The sequence below is a fragment of the Ranitomeya variabilis genome, chromosome 3 (genome assembly GCF_051348905.1).
Source record: "Ranitomeya variabilis isolate aRanVar5 chromosome 3, aRanVar5.hap1, whole genome shotgun sequence".
Lineage (NCBI taxonomy): Eukaryota > Metazoa > Chordata > Amphibia > Anura > Dendrobatidae > Ranitomeya > Ranitomeya variabilis.
Window position 1 is genome coordinate 754,454,495 of NC_135234.1, and position 18,061 is coordinate 754,472,555.

General features: G+C 39.0%; 1 protein-coding gene across 13 annotated transcripts in view; it reads left to right on the forward strand.

Annotated features, from left to right (window-relative positions):
• DLG2 (discs large MAGUK scaffold protein 2) overlaps positions 1-18,061 on the forward strand; it is a 1,278,757-nt gene that overhangs the window by 905,775 nt on the left and 354,921 nt on the right. For all 13 annotated transcript variants that reach the window (XM_077298627.1, XM_077298628.1, XM_077298639.1 and 10 more), the window contains one exon: positions 17,274-17,357. In XM_077298627.1, the coding sequence (XP_077154742.1) occupies positions 17,274-17,357 (84 nt within the window). The remainder of the gene's footprint in view (positions 1-17,273; positions 17,358-18,061) is intronic.

An 18,061-nucleotide genomic window follows, 5' to 3' on the forward strand; every position in this document is an offset into this window, starting at 1 on the left:
GCGTAACCTCCACTAGGAGGTGCTGGTGAAGGTAGAGAGGTTGCACACAGAGCGTAGCACCACTGAGCAGCAGCACAGGTGCCACCAGGTGGCGAGAGAGTGGTCAGACGACCCGAGTCAGAAACAGTTAGGACAAGAAGTACCAGAGGTCACAGCAATACATGTGGTCAAGTTCAAACCAGAAGTCAGAGCCAGACGGGAGCAGAGATAACCGAGATGTGAGACATTAAAACAGGTCAGAAGACAAGCCGGGTCACATACCAAGAGGTCCAAGCACAGGGAGCGAACACAAAGACAAGCTGGGAGGAAGGAAAGGGAAGTCATGGGAGTAACTGGGCAGAGGAGAAAACACGGTATCAAGGGGTCAGCTGCTCTAGCCTGGGAGCATGAACTAAAAGCCCCACAGAACCCACAATGAGACAGAGAAGGTTAACCCCCGCACTACCTGACCGGGGATTGAAAAACAAGACACAAACTCTGGCCTGGATCATGACAAATAGTATTCAAAGGTCTGGCGTTCAAAGCATTGTCACAAACTGGCTCTCTCCCAGGACTGATGTTCCATTTCTGAATGAAAACTGAGAGCAAACAGAGATTGTGAAAGTGATAGTGAATTAAGACTCAAATTATTTTACAAGAATGCCTGTATTTACCATAGAGTCAAATGCATATTTCATGTATCACCCTATATACCATACTGGCCCACGTTCCTCTTGTCAGCCTATAATGCCTCAGGACGGGACTATGCAAATATTTCTGTAAATTAGTTTATTAGCATGAATGCCGATGGGGACTATTATTTGCATATGTAATATTTATGGTAATTACCTGTCAGACAGACTCTTCTTTGTAATTAATTAGCAACCGTATAAGGTGTTAGTGTCGATTATATAAAATATCCAGGATTTAACAGGATAAACTTCATCTGCCTGATCCTGAGTGCAGGAAAATTCACATAGAAATAAAAGATACCTGAAAACTCCTTAAAAAAAAAGCTGCATTGCTGGGAGAAGACCAGCATCACCCTCCAAAATCAGGTCTCCAAACTCCCAGAGGAACTCTGGCTCTTTAACTTTTCTTGTAGTTATATTCTTGTACATAGGGGCAGTATTATAGTAGTTATATTCTTGTACATAGGAGTAGTATTATAGTAGTTATATTCTTGTACATAGGAGCAGTATTATAGTAGTAATATTCTTGTACATAGGAGCAGTATTATAGTAGTTATATTCTTGTACATAGGAGTAGTATTATAGTAGTTATATTCTTGTACATAGGAGCAGTATTATAGTAGTTATATTCTTGTACATAGGGGCAGTATTATAGTAGTTATATTCTTGTACATAGGGGCAGTATTATAGTAGTTATATTCTTGTACATAGGAGTAGTATTATAGTAGTTATATTCTTGTACATAGGAGCAGTATTATAGTAGTTATATTCTTGTACATAGGGACCAGTATTATAGTAGTTATATTCTTGAACATAAGGGCAGTATTATAGTAGTTATATTCTTGTACATAGGAGCAGTATTATAGTAGTTATATTCTTGTACATAGGAGCAGTATTATAGTAGTTATATTCTTGTACATAGGAGCAGTATTATAGTAGTTATATTCTTGTACATAGGGGCAGTATTATAGTAGTTATATTCTTGTACATAGGAGTAGTATTATAGTAGTTATATTCTTGTACATAGGAGCAGTATTATAGTAGTTATATTCTTGTACATAGGAGCAGTATTATAGTAGTTACATTCTTGTACATGGGACCAGTATTATAGTAGTTATATTCTTGTACATAGGAGCAGTATTATAGTAGTTATATTCTTGTACATAGGGGGCAGTATTATAGTAGTTATATTCTTGTACATAGGAGCAGTATTATAGTAGTTATATTCTTGTACATAAGGGCAGTATTATAGTAGTTATATTCTTGTACATAGGAGCAGTATTATAGTAGTTATATTCTTGTACATAGGGACCAGTATTATAGTAGTTATATTCTTGAACATAAGGGCAGTATTATAGTAGTTATATTCTTGTACATAGGAGCAGTATTATAGTAGTTATATTCTTGTACATAAGGGCAGTATTATAGTAGCTATATTCTTGTACATAGGAGCAGTATTATAGTAGTTATATTCTTGTACATAGGGGCAGTATTATGGTAGTTATATTCTTGTACATAGGAGCAGTATTATGGTAGTTATATCCTTGTCCATGGAGGCAGTATTATAGTAGTTATATTCTTGTACATAGCAGCAGTATTATAGTAGTTATATTCTTGTACATATGAGGCAGTATTATAGTAGTTATATTCTTGTACATAGGAGCAGTATTATAGTAGTTATAGTCTTGTACATAGGAGGCAGTATTATAGTAGTTATATTCTTGTACATAGGAGCAGTATTATAGTAGTTATATTCTTGTACATAGGAGCAGTATTATAGTAGTTATAGTCTTGTACATAGGAGCAGTATTACAGTAGTTATATTATTGTACCTAGGAGCAGTATTATAGTAGTTATATTCTTGTTCATAGGGGCAGTATTATAGTAGTTATATTCTTGTACATAGGGGCAGTATTATAGTAGTTATATTCTTGTACATAGGGGCAGTATTATAGTAGTTATATTCTTGTACATAGGGGCAGTATTATAGTAGTTATATTCTTGTACATAGGAGCAGTATTATAGTAGTTATATTCTTGTACACAAGGGCAGTATTATAGTAGTTATATTCTTGTACATAGGAGCAGTATTATATTAGTTATATTCTTGTACATAGGGACCAGTATTATAGTAGTTATATTCTTGAACATAAGGGCAGTATTATAGTAGTTATATTCTTGTACATAGGAGCAGTATTATGGTAGTTATATCCTTGTCCATGGAGGCAGTATTATAGTAGTTATATTCTTGTACATAGCAGCAGTATTATAGTAGTTATATTCTTGTACATATGAGGCAGTATTATAGTAGTTATATTCTTGTACATAGGAGCAGTATTATAGTAGTTATAGTCTTGTACATAGGAGGCAGTATTATAGTAGTTATATTCTTGTACATAGGGGCAGTATTATAGTAATTATATTCTTGTACATAGGGGCAGTATTATAGTAGTTATATTCTTGTACATAGGAGCAGTATTATAGTAGTTATATTCTTGTACATAGGAGCAGTATTATAGTAGTTATATTCTTGTACATAGGGGCAGTATTATAGTAGATATATTCTTGTACATAGGGGCAGTATTATAGTAGTTATATTCTTGTACATAGGAGCAGTACTATAGTAGTTATATTCTTGTACATAGGAGCAGTATTTTAGTAGTTATATTCTTGTACATAGGGGCAGTATTATAGTAGTTATAGTATGATTACGTTATATGTAACATACATATTTTCTGCACATTGTTCTTTCTTAAAATAGTAAAATCTCCTTGGATTTCTGACCAGACATGAAATATGGATGAGGTGGTCTGTCTCCTATTAGTCGGCAGCAAATTGATTTAGATTGTATTTGTGTGACATGAGTAACGACAACTCAGTGTAACATAATTTTAAGGATCTCTCGCTGATTTCATTTGAGTACAAGTCAATCTCTTGAAGTCATTTATTTTAATGAGAGGCTAAACGGTTTACCACGCTTGAGTGGCACAGAGGTTTGTCATAGGGTAGGAAATGTGAAGTATTAATTTATTAATCTTTACACCAAAAAATAAAATATTTAATGTATTGCGGCTAATGGTGCAAACATATCTGATCGATTCACTTTTCATACTCACATTGTATAAATTGTACAAGTGAAAAACCGAGAATGCTTTTATCCAAGTGGAGCGTTTATTTTCAAGTTGTCATATTAAGCTTTTTCTGGTCATCTTTTACGGGGTCCTGTAATCTGCAGTATGGCTCAGGGCTAACCTGATAAATGATATAATTTCGCTGCCTGCTGCCACCACTAGAGGGAGCTGAATTCATATGAGATTGTTCAGCTAGTATTTCTCTCAATGGAGGTTGTATACATATGTCTGCAGTGAGCTCCCCCTAGTGGTAGCTGCAGGAAGCAATTATGTCTGCAACCAAGTAAGATTTATTTGTATTTATACACTCAATATCCTAATAGTGTCATATTGAGTAGACTTCCTTGGTGCAGTAGAACTTTTGTCTATGGGTTGTGTTGCCCTGTGAGTGGTGCTGACTTCACACTTGGAGTAATAATTATTGGCTGCCTAGAATGTCATATATTGACCACATTTAGTGTTTACATGGCACCAAACAGTCCACATTTTTCCACACATTACCTGTGTGTCCTTTCTTACTTTTGCTTTTGACAAATCCCCACATAGGCAGCACAAAATAAGCAGAAAAAAACTGATTTTTATGGTACTCTGTAGTGGAACATTTATGCTTTGTCTCTATGTGGCCACCCAGTGGTTGTAATAGGTATTACAGTCTGTTGAGTGGAATTATGCATAGATTTTGTATTGTGAGAAATCGGAGGACAGGTAAGGGTTGACACATCTGTCATTAATTTTGCACGTGGAGGGCCATACTTTTTGCAGAAAATACAGTGCACAAACTCAGAAACTGTCAACTGTGTATTGCAATTTCTGAATTTCAAAGGTCCTGCCAATTGTTTGGACTGTTTGGGACTTGGCAAGATGAGGGGTCTGTGGGCAACCGATCTTTGGAATCTAGGTCACTGGGGAGGTATGGATTTCATATGGGTCTACTGGTATGGTAATGGGCAGATGAGGGTCCTATCCTCTGCTATCAATACCTTGGGTTTGCCCCAATAAGTTCTTCAAGTTCACTTTGAATTTTAGGAAAGTTTTTCCTAAATTTGTTTTCTTCTTTGTAGCTGATAAGAACAACTCCATTTTGTGGAAAAACGTTTACCCGCTGCATCACAATGATGCTTTATGGGCCAGCGGCGTTACTATATCCACTGGGTAGACTGGTAACAAAGTGTTAGTCATAGCTCCGCCACTGGGATATCGTCATTAGCCAGAAGGTGGCCATGCCCAATGATTCACCACAATAAGGGGCTTTGTCTTTGGGCACAAAGAGTATTTTTGGACAAGCTCTGTAGAAAATGAATAGACTCAATGATGTAATGATCCAGAATAGCGAAATCTCAGAAAATCCCACTGAAGTCAGCAATAAAAAAAGAAAAAAATGGTGATAACAGCAGTGGAAAGGTATGTTGATTTTGTAGGAGAAAGTGACCTAACCATTATTTTTGTTTTGTTAGTAAATAAAAGGTTTATGTGGCAGTGTAATAAAAATAATGAAAAAATATAACACCCTTCAGCCAAAAGAGTCCATCAATTGAATTGAATATTTTTAGTCTAATAGTTGATTGGCTGCCAAATATTGTGTTCCAAGTTTCTATCTTGGTGTGAGCTGGGATGCACAGTGAGAAACTTCCTGGAAATAGAGCAATATTTCACTTTTTCTGGCACATTTGGAAGAATCAGATTATAGAAGAATGTCAGCAGCAGAGGAAGAGAGTGTTGATGTTGTGGGAAGCAGTGACCTTTCCACTCATATTGTTATATTATGCTTAACGTGTGATTGGAGAGTTTTATAGATTGGGTGAGAATAGAATATTGGTCTTAGCAACAGCAGGAGAGGATTATGCTTGTCTTTTCTTTTTGGCAGCCATGACTTGCACACTCAATTTATTTTTCATTTTGACAGATGAAAATTAAAACAACACATTAAAATCGATAAGCTGGAAGAAAAAAATCGGCATCAAGAGAGTGGGTGTTCCGATTTTGAAGGAATGCAGTGACCTGTACAATCTTGTGATTGTAAGAGAGGACAGGGCAGCATGTACCAAGGGCAGTTCTATAAAGTTGGTTCGGAGCTGATCATCCTGTAGTCAGTATGAATATTGGACAGCAGGAGATGAGTATGTTGATCTTGTAGTTGTCAGTGACCTTTATGGTCATACAATTGTGTTATTGATATCAGTATTACATATAATGTTGTAGAATTATATTGACAACAAGGCAATACTGACTTAAATCCATGCAGTTTATTTACATTATACACACAGAAGGAAAATACTGTTTTGATTTTGAGAGGGACAGTGACCATTTTTCTTATATAACTATATTTGTTGGGAAGAGCTCTGTTTGTGGTAAGAGCAGTTTGAAATGAAGTGAGGATGTAACATATTGCATCCACTATGACCATGAGATTGATGATAGCTGCAGGAGATGAGTGTGATGATTTTGACCAAAGAAGTGACTTGCCTATTTACGGCATGTGATGGGATCAGTGTTACCTATATCAGGAGTAATGTTGTGAAGCTGTCAGAAAAATAACACCGCTAACTCGTTTAATCAACCAATGGAATAATTGCAGCAGCAGGAGCAGAGTGTGTTGCATCTTGTGGGAAGCAGTAACCTGTCCAATCATGAAGTCACTGAAAACGGGGCGGCATGTGACATGGGCCGGGTCATAATGGAAAAGTCTTATAAAAGCAAAGCTGTGTGATTTTCACTCTAGTGTTGAGATGGTTGTCAGGTCCAACAACTACGCGGATGTTATCACTCAAACTGTTCTTGTTTGCTTGTGACTTGACCTAGATTTTTTTTCTCGATATCTTCACGTTTCCATTTCCTACTTCCAAACCAATCTTGGTTTTGTAGATGAGGTTTTACTAACCTGCGATTTGCGATGTGAAAGGTTTCAGCCTTGTCATCTTCATCACCGTGACACATCTAATTTATCGGGAGATGAATTTCATGTTGACATCAATCAGAAATACGGCTATAAATTTGCCTCAAGCTTTTCAAGAAAAATGTGATAGACAATTATTGACCACAGACAGGAGACCATCGTCCTACTGCATCAACGTAAAGTTGGGCACAGGGTTTTTTTTCTGTGATTGCACTTATCAGGAAGGGCCAGACAAATAGAAATCATCCACCTAAAGGGGGGACATCATGGCTGTTGTATGAGGTTGTTGGTCCGTCCACTTCTACAGGATTATATCACAGTGGTGCCGCATTCTCATTGGTTTGTCTGTACAAGTCGGCACTCATGACGTCCGGCCAGTCCATCTGAGCTAAGCTACTAATCCATGGGACTAAAATCGGATAGTGGCACTTTCTATATTAGTGCGCCTTCTTAAATGGGTGGAAAAGCATGGATGCTTTCTTCCAGAAATGGTGCGTAATGTTCTTTTGGTGTATCTGGTATTGCAACTTGCAACTCAGCACTTTTAAAGAATTTTAAAGCGAGTAGAACTGAGTTGTGATACCTGACATAACCTGTGGATATGTGTGGTGCTGTTTTTGATAGTGGGATGGTGAGATATGGTGTGTGGGCTATCACTTGGTCTATGTTCATATTTTTAGGGGCCAGTAAGAAAGAACCTTTGAGGGATGCTGATACTAAGGCCAACACCCCAGAGAGACTAGGAGAAACCCCGATTACCCTGGAAACTACTGCTGGGGGATTGTGACTCTTATCTCCTTGGACATTTATCCCATTCCTGGACTGTATCCGTGTTCCTGGACTGTTTTATGCTCTGTGTGGTGGATTGTTTTACAGACATTTCGGTTTGCATGTATTAAAAGTTTTTGGGACTGTTCGCTTATCTCTTGCTATGTTGATTGTGTGACACCGGACTGTGGAATACTTCTTTAAAAATGAATGTTAGGAACAGACTTTAATAAGTTCCACTGAACTTGCAGCTTTTCTGTCCTGTGAGTAAGAGAACCGTAAGATACGGGATGGTCTATACTTCAATTATTTATGTGTGTAAATAGCAAGTTATCAGATTGTCTATATATCTACCAATTCTGTGGGTAACTGCATCTCCGCAAGCAAGTTACCAGATTGCATTTACATCCTATTATTCTTGTGCTAACGCATCTCTGCAAGAAAGTTACCAGATTGCCTATACATCTGCTATTCCTAGGTGTAACTCCATCTCTGCAAGCAAGTTACCATGTTGCCTATGCAATGCATCTATTTCCTGTGTGTAACTGCATCTTCTATTCCTGGGTGTAACTCCATCTCTGTAAGCAAGTTACCATGTTATCTAGGCAATGCATTATTTCCTGTGTGTAACTGCATCTTCTATTCCTGGGTGTAACTCCATCTCTGTAAGCAAGTTACCATGTTGTCTAGGCAATGCATCTATTCCTGTGTGTAACTGTATCTTCTATTCCTGGGTGTAACTCCATCTCTGTAAGCAAGTTACCATGTTGCCTATGCAATGCATCTATTTCCTGTGTGTAACTGCATCTTCTATTCCTGGGTGTAACTCCATCTCTGTAAGCAAGTTACCATGTTATCTAGGCAATGCATCATTTCCTGTGTGTAACTGCATCTTCTATTCCTGGGTGTAACTCCATCTCTGTAAGCAAGTTACCATGTTGTCTAGGCAATGCATCTATTCCTGTGTGTAACTGTATCTTCTATTCCTGGGTGTAACTCCATCTCTGTAAGCAAGTTACCATGTTGCCTATGCAATGCATCTATTCCTGTGTGTAACTGTATCTTCTATTCCTGTGTGTAACTCATCTCTGTAAGCAAGTTACCATGTTGCCTATGCAATGCATCTATTCCTGTGTGTAACTGTATCTTCTATTCCTGTGTGTAACTCCATCTCTGTAAGCAAGTTACCATGTTGCCTATGCAATGCATCTATTCCTGTGTGTAACTGCATCTTCTATTCCTGGGTGTAACTCCATCTCTGTAAGCAAGTTACCATGTTGCCTATGCAATGCATCTATTCCTGTGTGTAACTGTATCTTCTATTCCTGGGTGTAACTCCATCTCTGTAAGCAAGTTACCATGTTGCCTATGCAATGCATCTATTCCTGTGTGTAACTGTATCTTCTATTCCTGTGTGTAACTCCATCTCTGTAAGCAAGTTTCCATGTTGCCTATGCAATGCATCTATTCCTGTGTGGAATTTTTTGGCCAAAAAGGGGCATGGTTTGTAAATAGATGTTATTCCCAAAAAATGAGTGCTACAAAATGAAATCCTTCCGCAAAACAATTTATAAAAGTTGGCAACAGTAGTTTTGGAGGAAAGATGGCCTCCGCACAAACATTTCCTGCCTGCCCAGCTACAAGGAAAATGAACAGGGGGGATGATGCTGATAAACACAAGTGAGAATCTTTTTTTCCTAGCTATATTCACATCCTCTGCAATGCAATTATAGAACATTTTCTATTGCCAAGTCAGTTGTACTGCGCTGCCAAGGATATTACATCACTTGTGTTCCTAATAGCGTACTGTTCAATTATTCATAGCGGAATGATTTGTAAGACATCATTGTAATATGATAGAAAAGAAATCACAATTACTAAGCTGGGGAATATATTGATTTTCCTAAAGTTTTACTTACTTCCAGTTCAGTCTCTTTACCAAGATTTTAAAGGAACACAACCTATAAATGAATAATTCATAATAGTCGGGCTCGCGATTTGTTGTTACGCAGCATCCTCTGGGTGATCCTATATCAGTCTCTCTGGTAGGATCCTGCAGACAACACAAAGGTTAGTCTGCTGCTGACCAGTTACAGCTTTGCCTAAAGTCACACCTCCTTAATGGGTGGGGCTTAGTGATCTTTGGTATTTCTATAGGTAGAGCAGTGGGGGGAGGCTCCTGCTGCAGACAAATATTTTAAAGCCACACACAGAGAAGTATATTTAGATATTTCTCAGTTTTAATAGTAATATGAGACAAAACAAGTAACAGAGATCCCATTATCATCCTAAGCATTTGTGTTATATCCACAGAAGCAGCACTCAGCTCTTTCTGTCATTTGTATAGTGCCCATCATCTCTTCATTTAACCCAATCAAGTACCAAAAGAAATCTTGCATGGAAGTGGTAATAGATTGAAGCATACCATACTATTTATTTTTTTTACTTTAGAGAATGAAGATTTGGAATCTGCCCTGTCAAAACCACAAAATGTGCATAATTTGGTGAAGAATTGATGATGAAGACTTAAGATTGGCTACTTCAATTTTTTCCCTAGTAAATCTGACCCTTTATCGACCCAGCCTTAATAATATAATAATAATCCTGACTCTTTTGAATTCACCCTTGTTATAATAATAGAATGTAAAGTCTGGCATCAGGATAAAAACTTTCCATCTTTATTTCCGATTCAGTAAATAAAAACCATTGAGCAATAATCCAAATAAATTGACAAGTACAAGTAGCTTACGTGTCTCGTGAGAAGAGGCGAGTCGCTGCCCAAACCCTCGTGTTACAGTGCAGCACCTATTATTACCATAGTGACTGACCATAGACTTTAAACATCTGGGTGGTCCACACTTTACTTTGCACTGACATTCTAAAATGTCAAGGCAGAGTAAGGTGCTTGCATGACATCATGCAGTTGGTGGACTGGGACACGTCCTGACTCCTCATAGAGAAGGCAGACGTGGTTTATGGCTTTTTTTCTGATTGCTGTATTCAGAGCACTGAACAAACACAATGTATGCAGATTAGGAGCACTAACAGTGCTTCCCCCTCCTATTTCCCCTGTTACTGCAGCTAATATAAAAGCCCTAGTTACAGGGGAAATCAGCGATAATATAAATATATTAATATGCCTCATAAAGGGTAATGACCTTATGAAGGGCACAGTGTGTGCAATAAATGAAAAAAATAATAAAAAGCAAGATTAAAAAAGAAGTAAAACAAAAAAGAGACACCGCCAGTGTTGAATTTTTGTGTCTAGCCCTACCCCATAAAAACAAGAAATAACAATAATTTCTATGAAAAAGGAAATGCAATTTAAAATCTTTTTATCAGTCCTTTTGTTCTCATAAAAAATGTGAAAAATAGACACATTTAATATTTTTATTTTCATTTTCTCCATTTTTCATATAAAAAAATTACTTAAAAATGATAGAGATCCACAGGCAGCAGGCACTGGCTTTATGATTTCAGGTATGTATGGTTGACTCTGAAACACCAGATGGGAACCAAGCCGCATTGAAGACTAGTCAGACAAGCGGGTCCTTGTCGGCTTCTCCCCGCCCGCTCTTAATGGGTGATGGGTCTCTTTCTGCATGTGTGTATAGGGAGAGACCTGTCAGTCATCGGAATGTTTTTTTCTGAAACGCCTCCGCTTTTCGGAATCAAACATAAATGGCCGAAATCATATAGCCGGTGTTAGGTGTCGAGTTCCCGCTGCTGCACAGGGGGAATCTCGAACCATGTCCATTGCGGTCTCCCATTCTCCTACAGCCACAGTGGAACCTGCTTAGCGGAGACATCGATCCCAGCGTCTGGCTCAAGCTGATACTGTGAGCTTGGTTACTGCTGCTTTTCCAGGTTCAGCCATCGTAACCAGTACTGATCAGTGGCGAGCAGACGTTCCAGGGACTATGTCCTGCTTTTCCCCTACTGAGCATGCCCACGTGTCGACCTCTCATTGGAGGTCGGGGGTCACATGCTCAGGTCCTGTAGCGGCTCCTATTGGATCACTAGGAAGGTCCTGGAGAGCTACAGCTATAAAAGGTTCGCATGGCCGCACGGCCACGCGCTAGTATAAACTTGTTAACTTGTGTGTGTGGATGAATGCCTGTCGATGGATGAAAGCTCCGAATCATTCCCATCCCTAGTGTTGTTGACTGTTCGCGAATGGTGGAGCTACCTAGCGCCTGATAGTGCTATCCTGCACATTTAGCACTAGATACCGTATCTAATTAGCAGCAACCGCCAGTGCGGCGCCGTGCGCATATAGTGCGCTTTCCTGGCCCAAGTTTGGGTGGTTAGTGGCGTCCGCCAGAGCGGCGCTGCATGCACTGCTGTGCAGTTAATTCTAAAGTTCAGATTAGTCTCTGACACCCCAGTAGTGGTGTCGAGCGCAAGTGGTCTAGAGGAACTCTTTCCCAGAGTCTTGGGTCAGAGTTCTGCGACTCTTTGCTTGCGCTCTCTGTGCGGTACCGCAGCCCTGTGACGCAACAGGGTTCGCTTCCTTCATACCGTGTGAAGCTAACCCGTGTGTGTACTCACATTATACCGCCATCTAGTCCATCATTACCAAGCAGCAGGAGGAACCCGGACTGCGAATGCACCTTATTTCATCTCTAATTATTATTTGGTGCGTTCCGCCAGTTCTAACAGCCGGTGCCTGATACATGCTGCCTGCAGTCTGCTGTCAGGTTCCCTTTAATCCCCATGTAACACGAAAAAGAGGCAAAAATTATTTGAATATCTGAACAAGAAAAAACTGTAGAGCCATTAGAATTGCATGTGTGTCATAAAACATGAAAATGTGCCTGATCAAGAATAGGAGAAAATGGCCAAGCCATGAACTGGTTTAAGGGGTTGTCCACCAGTTGTGGACAATTTTTTTTCTTCTTATGTAAATGCCTGTATTTTTGGCTAAAACTATTTTGTACTTGGGTTTACTTAAACATATTGCACCATTTGCCTTCTACAGCCTCTGTGTTACGCTGTATTTTTCTGGCTGCAAAACAGAAGAGACTGTCGCTCTTTCATCTGTATTTTTCTGAGCTCAGCTCATGTGATTTATGACCGAAGACCACATCAAAGTCGAATGTGATGGGAAGAAAAGCACCTGTAAAAGCCAAACCGTGCAAAATTGTAATATTTATCTTAAATATTTGTATTTTGTAAAAAGAAAATTCTCCCTAATGGTGGACAACCCCTTAAGTCCCACCCCAGTTCCACCAACCACCCTCCCTTGAGGAGGTCTGACATTTTTAGGGAAGGGTTTAAATAAACGTTACCCCTTTTGGAATGGGACAGGATGGCGTAAAAAAATCCTGACAGTCCTGGTAAATTTGGGACTCTTGGCTGGTATGATACTGTCAGTGGGGAAGACTCCACTGGCTCTGTTTATAGGGGTTGTCATAGGGGATGGTTTTAAACATTTTGGCTCCTAAATATTATTCTTAGCAGTTGCTAAGTAGATACAAAAGCTCCAAATATCTCCGTTATTCAAGAGTGAAAGTCTTGTCGGTGGCCATAATGGAAGTGTGTGCGCGGAGAATGTAGGATCCATCCTAGTTCTCTCCTACAAACCCCTTTCCTTGCCGCCCCCTTCCTCCCTGCAATTAGCGTCCAATGATTTTTGGTGATTGATTCATTGTGACACTGGAATCTCAGTCATTCTGCTCCCGAGCCGCACGTGGCACAGTGATCTTTAAGGTCTCGCCAGTAAGAAATGTTTTCCATAGCCTTCAGAAACGAATCTTCTTTTTGCATAAACTCATCTTCTCATTGGGAATCTGCTCATTTCAGGCTGTTTGGATCAAGCCGACTGCTCAGACCGCGGCGTTTTTTTTTAAAAGGTTACAAAATTAACCACCCCCTTCCCGCCCTCTTTGCGCTGCTGAATTTTGGCAGAAGTGCTTGGTAAACATAGCACGGTTTGGTATCCCAGCTGTGCCGAGCATTGATCACTACATCCTCGAGCAGGATTTCTGTCGTCTTGGGCTGGAGAGTTGACTCATGTATTGACGAGGAGCTACGAGTGAGCGGGCGTAAGCTGCTGTGCATGCTTTCCACATGGAAGAACTGTTCTAAAAGGACCCTCAACAACAACGCACAACTCTTCATTCAGAGAGTCCAGGTTGTGGTGGCCATCATGTCCCTCTCACTGGTCTCATCTTCTTAGGGCGAATCAGCTGAAAATTATGTGCGACCCCCATTGTGCTTGCAGTTGGCAGAAAGCACCACCGGGATTTTATACAAACACTCCAAGTCTTGCCAGCCACTTACCAATGGGCTCACCCTACAACAAACCAAGGTCGTCCACTGGTTGGGGCAACGGTCAAAAAAGCCCAGTGGAGAAAATGACAGGTTCTTCTAGGGACTGTTACTCCCCGTATCTTTATTCCCAAGGATGGTTCAGACCTCTTCAAGTAAGTACTGTGGTCTTCTGTTTTAGTAGCTTGGGGATTTTCTTGGGGCATGAATCCTTCAGATTAGGTTATGATTCCACATTAGGGTACGTTCACGTCAATATTTTTTTACTTGGTTTTGGAAGTGTATCCACTTCAAAATCCACATCAAAGAGTATTTGAAGAGCAGGTGAAGCTACTTCTGATGTGGAGTTTAAGCCAGATCCATACTATTAGGATATGGTCTCACAGTTTTTGTCAGAAATTTTAGTAGCAAAAACTCTTCAAAAAACATAAGAAGTTCAACAACGACGAGTTTTGATTGGAGACAGAGTTGGGGTATATTCACACAGGGTTTTTTTTGCTGAGTTTTCAGATTCTTCAATCAAAACTCATAGTTTTTTAATTCCTTGTGGATTATGGAGAGTTTTTGCTCCAAAGATCTCTGAAAAAAACTAAAATGATTTTATAGTTAAACTGATAACTTTTTGGTAGTGCGCTACGAGAAGGCAAATTAAGCTTAGACAACGTAATTAAGGATTTACTCCTCAACCTCATTCAATTAGTTGTTTTCTTTGAAATGTCCATTTATTACACCACGTCTTGGCCAAGTTCACACAAACTTATTTTCCGCCCTAGTGATGTCCATGAGAAAACTGATAGCACTCGAGCCAATGTTATTCAATTGGGCTGTTCGGATTCTGAGCATGAAAAAAACTCACGACGCACTAGAATTCTTCCATAACTCGCCGGTTCCAGACTATGTGTGAGCCAAAAATATCGGATCCAATAACCATAAAGCATCTGATTTTTACAGATACATTGTAATTATCGACACAGTGACATGTCCGTTTTTTAACGGCAGCATGGATGACAAGGGCCAATACAAGTTTATGGGTCCGTGAAAAACATGTACAGCACACGGATGGCATTCGTATGTCATCCGTGTGTCATCTGTGTGCCGTACATGTTTAACGCAAAGTATAGGAGAAGCTTTGTAATTAATTTGTCTTAAGCCATACTGGAAAAAAAACCGATGACTCAGGGATGGCACACTGATCCAAAACACTAATGCCACCGGTACTGGTATTATACAGACGTGTGAAGGGGACTTAATATAAAAACAACTGTATTTGGTCTTGAAAAATTTAATATTCTCTAATGTATAAAAACGGAAGCCAGGCAGGTTGCAAACGGATGACAATTGAGATGAAAATCAGCCTTTTTTCTGGTTGAAACTTGGATAATTTTTTTTCATATTCTAGAGTGATATTAGAATGCTGAGGGCAGATTCAGGTACATAATAATGCATCATCTGTAGGCAGCACGGTGGCTCAGTGGTTAGCACAATTGCTTTGAAGCCCTGGAGTCCTGGGTTCAAATCCCACCAAGGACAACATATGAAAGGAGTTTGTATGTTCTCCCCGTGTTTCCTCCGGATTCTCCAGTTTCCTCCCACATTCCAAAGACATACTGATAGGGAATCTAGATTGTGAGCCCCAATAGGGACAGTGATGATGATGTCTGTAAAGCTGTGGAATTAATGGCGCTATATAAGTGAGCAAAATTAATAAATAATAATTATCTATGGTTTTCCATAGTAAGAAAGATGAAAACCTCCATAACATTCATACTCACCCTATCAAGTCGATATATAACTTTCACGGTGTGGAGGAGCTGGTCTTGACATCTCCGTTTTCCAGTATGTGCTGTACGTTAGGACTAATGATGAGCAAATCTGACGGAATTTGCTTCAGGCGGATTGACTCATTTTGGCTGAAAGATTTGATTCAGTCCAAATAAAGTCAGATTGATTGCAGTAAAAAAACCACAAAAAAAGTTTATTGTGCTCTGAAGTCTCTTCTAACCTCAAAGGGCAATAACCAAAGGGGAGGGAAGGGGTTTCAAATAGCAAAATACATTAGACCCTCAACCGGCCCTCACCTGGCCCTCACTTGTCTCCTCCACTGCCTCGGCTCCCCATGCTAGTGCTTGGTTCAGACAATCCGTGGGGAAGATCATTGACTTACGTCACCCCAACCATGAGTCAATCGAATCACTGGCCTTAGTACTGGTGATGACATATAGAACTGAAGATTAGAGAAGAGGACTGGGGAGCGTAAGGACAAGTGAGGGCCGCCATTTTTCTGAATTCATGCAAATCATTTCCCCAAAATTTTGGATTTCACAAAATCTGAACATTTTGAGAAATTGATAATGAAACTTGACACTGATTCATTACAGATCGATTCACTCATCTCAAGTTAGGATAATTTAGTACGTTTTTGTGCAGAGATGAGCGGATCTGACGAGATTCGTATTTGGCAAATGACGTGGATTTTTTACAGGGAAATTCAATTTGCAGCTAAGTTATTCTCTGCAATTTTTTTTAATCTCTCCTGACCCCAGAGCATAAACTTAGGGTTAAAAAAAAAATTGGGGCCTTACCGCTCACTTGTCCCACACCTCTTCTTTTCCTTCTATCCCAATCCTCTTTACTCCTGGTTCATCTATCCAGCATAGCTATGCTTCTATAATCACATCGCGCCATGCCGTCATTTGGGAGATGTATATCTAATGCACTGCTGAGCTGGCTGTCAGTCAATGAAGAAGGCCTTTAGTTGCTGAGGGTTTACCTTGGGTCCCTTTGTGACCTCGCCTTGCAATCAATTGGAGTGATTTTTGTTGGACGACAACTCCTGGGGAGGGTAATGACATTCTTGACTTTTCTCCATCTTTTTTTCATTCTGACTGTGTATAGGTGAAGTCCAAGCTTTTTATAGATGATTATATAAGCATTTCTAGCATGGTGAGATGATGTTGTATGTGTTTTTTGCATTTTTTTTTCCTTTACACTACCTTAAATATAACAGGTTGCTCACTCACACCTAATTGTCAACCCATTGATTGCAAAAACAAGACTAATTTTACCTTCAAATTGAGTCATAATCCTAAAGGTGATATTCAATGATTTTCCTCAACAAAAAACATGACAGAGTCTAATATTCTTGACTCATTTATATGATTTGGATCATTATTTACGTTTGGGACTTGTGTGAAAATGTGATGTAGTTTTAGGTCAAATGTATGCAGAAATCTGGAAGAACCTTCTTTAGGAACAGTAACTTGCAGTAATGGTTTTCTGTATTACATTAACAGTCTTTCCCATGGTTCTGGAGGAATCCTTTACAACATTGGGGTGAATTCTTCACTCCTGGGGACATTTTCATCTGCCTTTAACATTTTCCACTTGTGAATAATCTTTCTCCCTGTAGATTGATGGAGTCCAAATTGTTTGGAGATGGCCTTAAATGCTACATGTGATCATAGTCCAAATGTTTATGTTCTTTTCCCTATATTCTATGACTCTTTATCTAATGTAATGAATTTTTCTTTATTTCCAGGCCAGTCCTGCACCCATCATTGTGAACACGGATACTCTGGATACAATCCCTTATGTTAGCTACACTCCATTCCATGAAAACGCGGTAAGAAACTCTATTTACTGTAGTCACATCATCCTTATACATTCTAGTAATAAAATATAGCAGACTATTCATATTTCTGTGTCATAAAATGTCCATCAAGTTAATAATGAAGACTTAGCAGCTACTGCCAAATATAAAGATATTTATAACAGTTAAGAACTATATTTTTGCCAATAAAATGTTGTTTCATAGTAGTTACATTCTTGTACATAGGAGCAGTATTATAGTAGTTATATTCTTGTACATAGGGGCAGTATTATAGTAGTTATATTCTTGTACATAGGGGCAGTATTATAGTAGTTACATTCTTGTACATAGGGGCAGTATTATAGTAGTTATATTCTTGTACATAGGAGCAGTATTATAGTAGTTATATTCTTGTACATAGGGGGCAGTATTATAGTAGTTATATTCTTGTACATAGGGGCAGTGTTATAGTAGTTATATTCTTGTACATAGAGGGCAGTATTATAGTAGTTATACTCTTATACATAGGGGGCAGTATTATAGTAGTTATATTCTTGCACATAGGGGCAGTGCTATAGTAGTTATATTCTTGTACATAGAGGGCAGTATTATAGTAGTTATATTCTTGTACATAGGAGCAGTATTATAGCAGTTATATTCTTGTACATAGAGGGCAGTATTATAGTAGTTATATTCTTGTACATAAGGGCAGTATTATAGTAGTTATATTCTTGTAC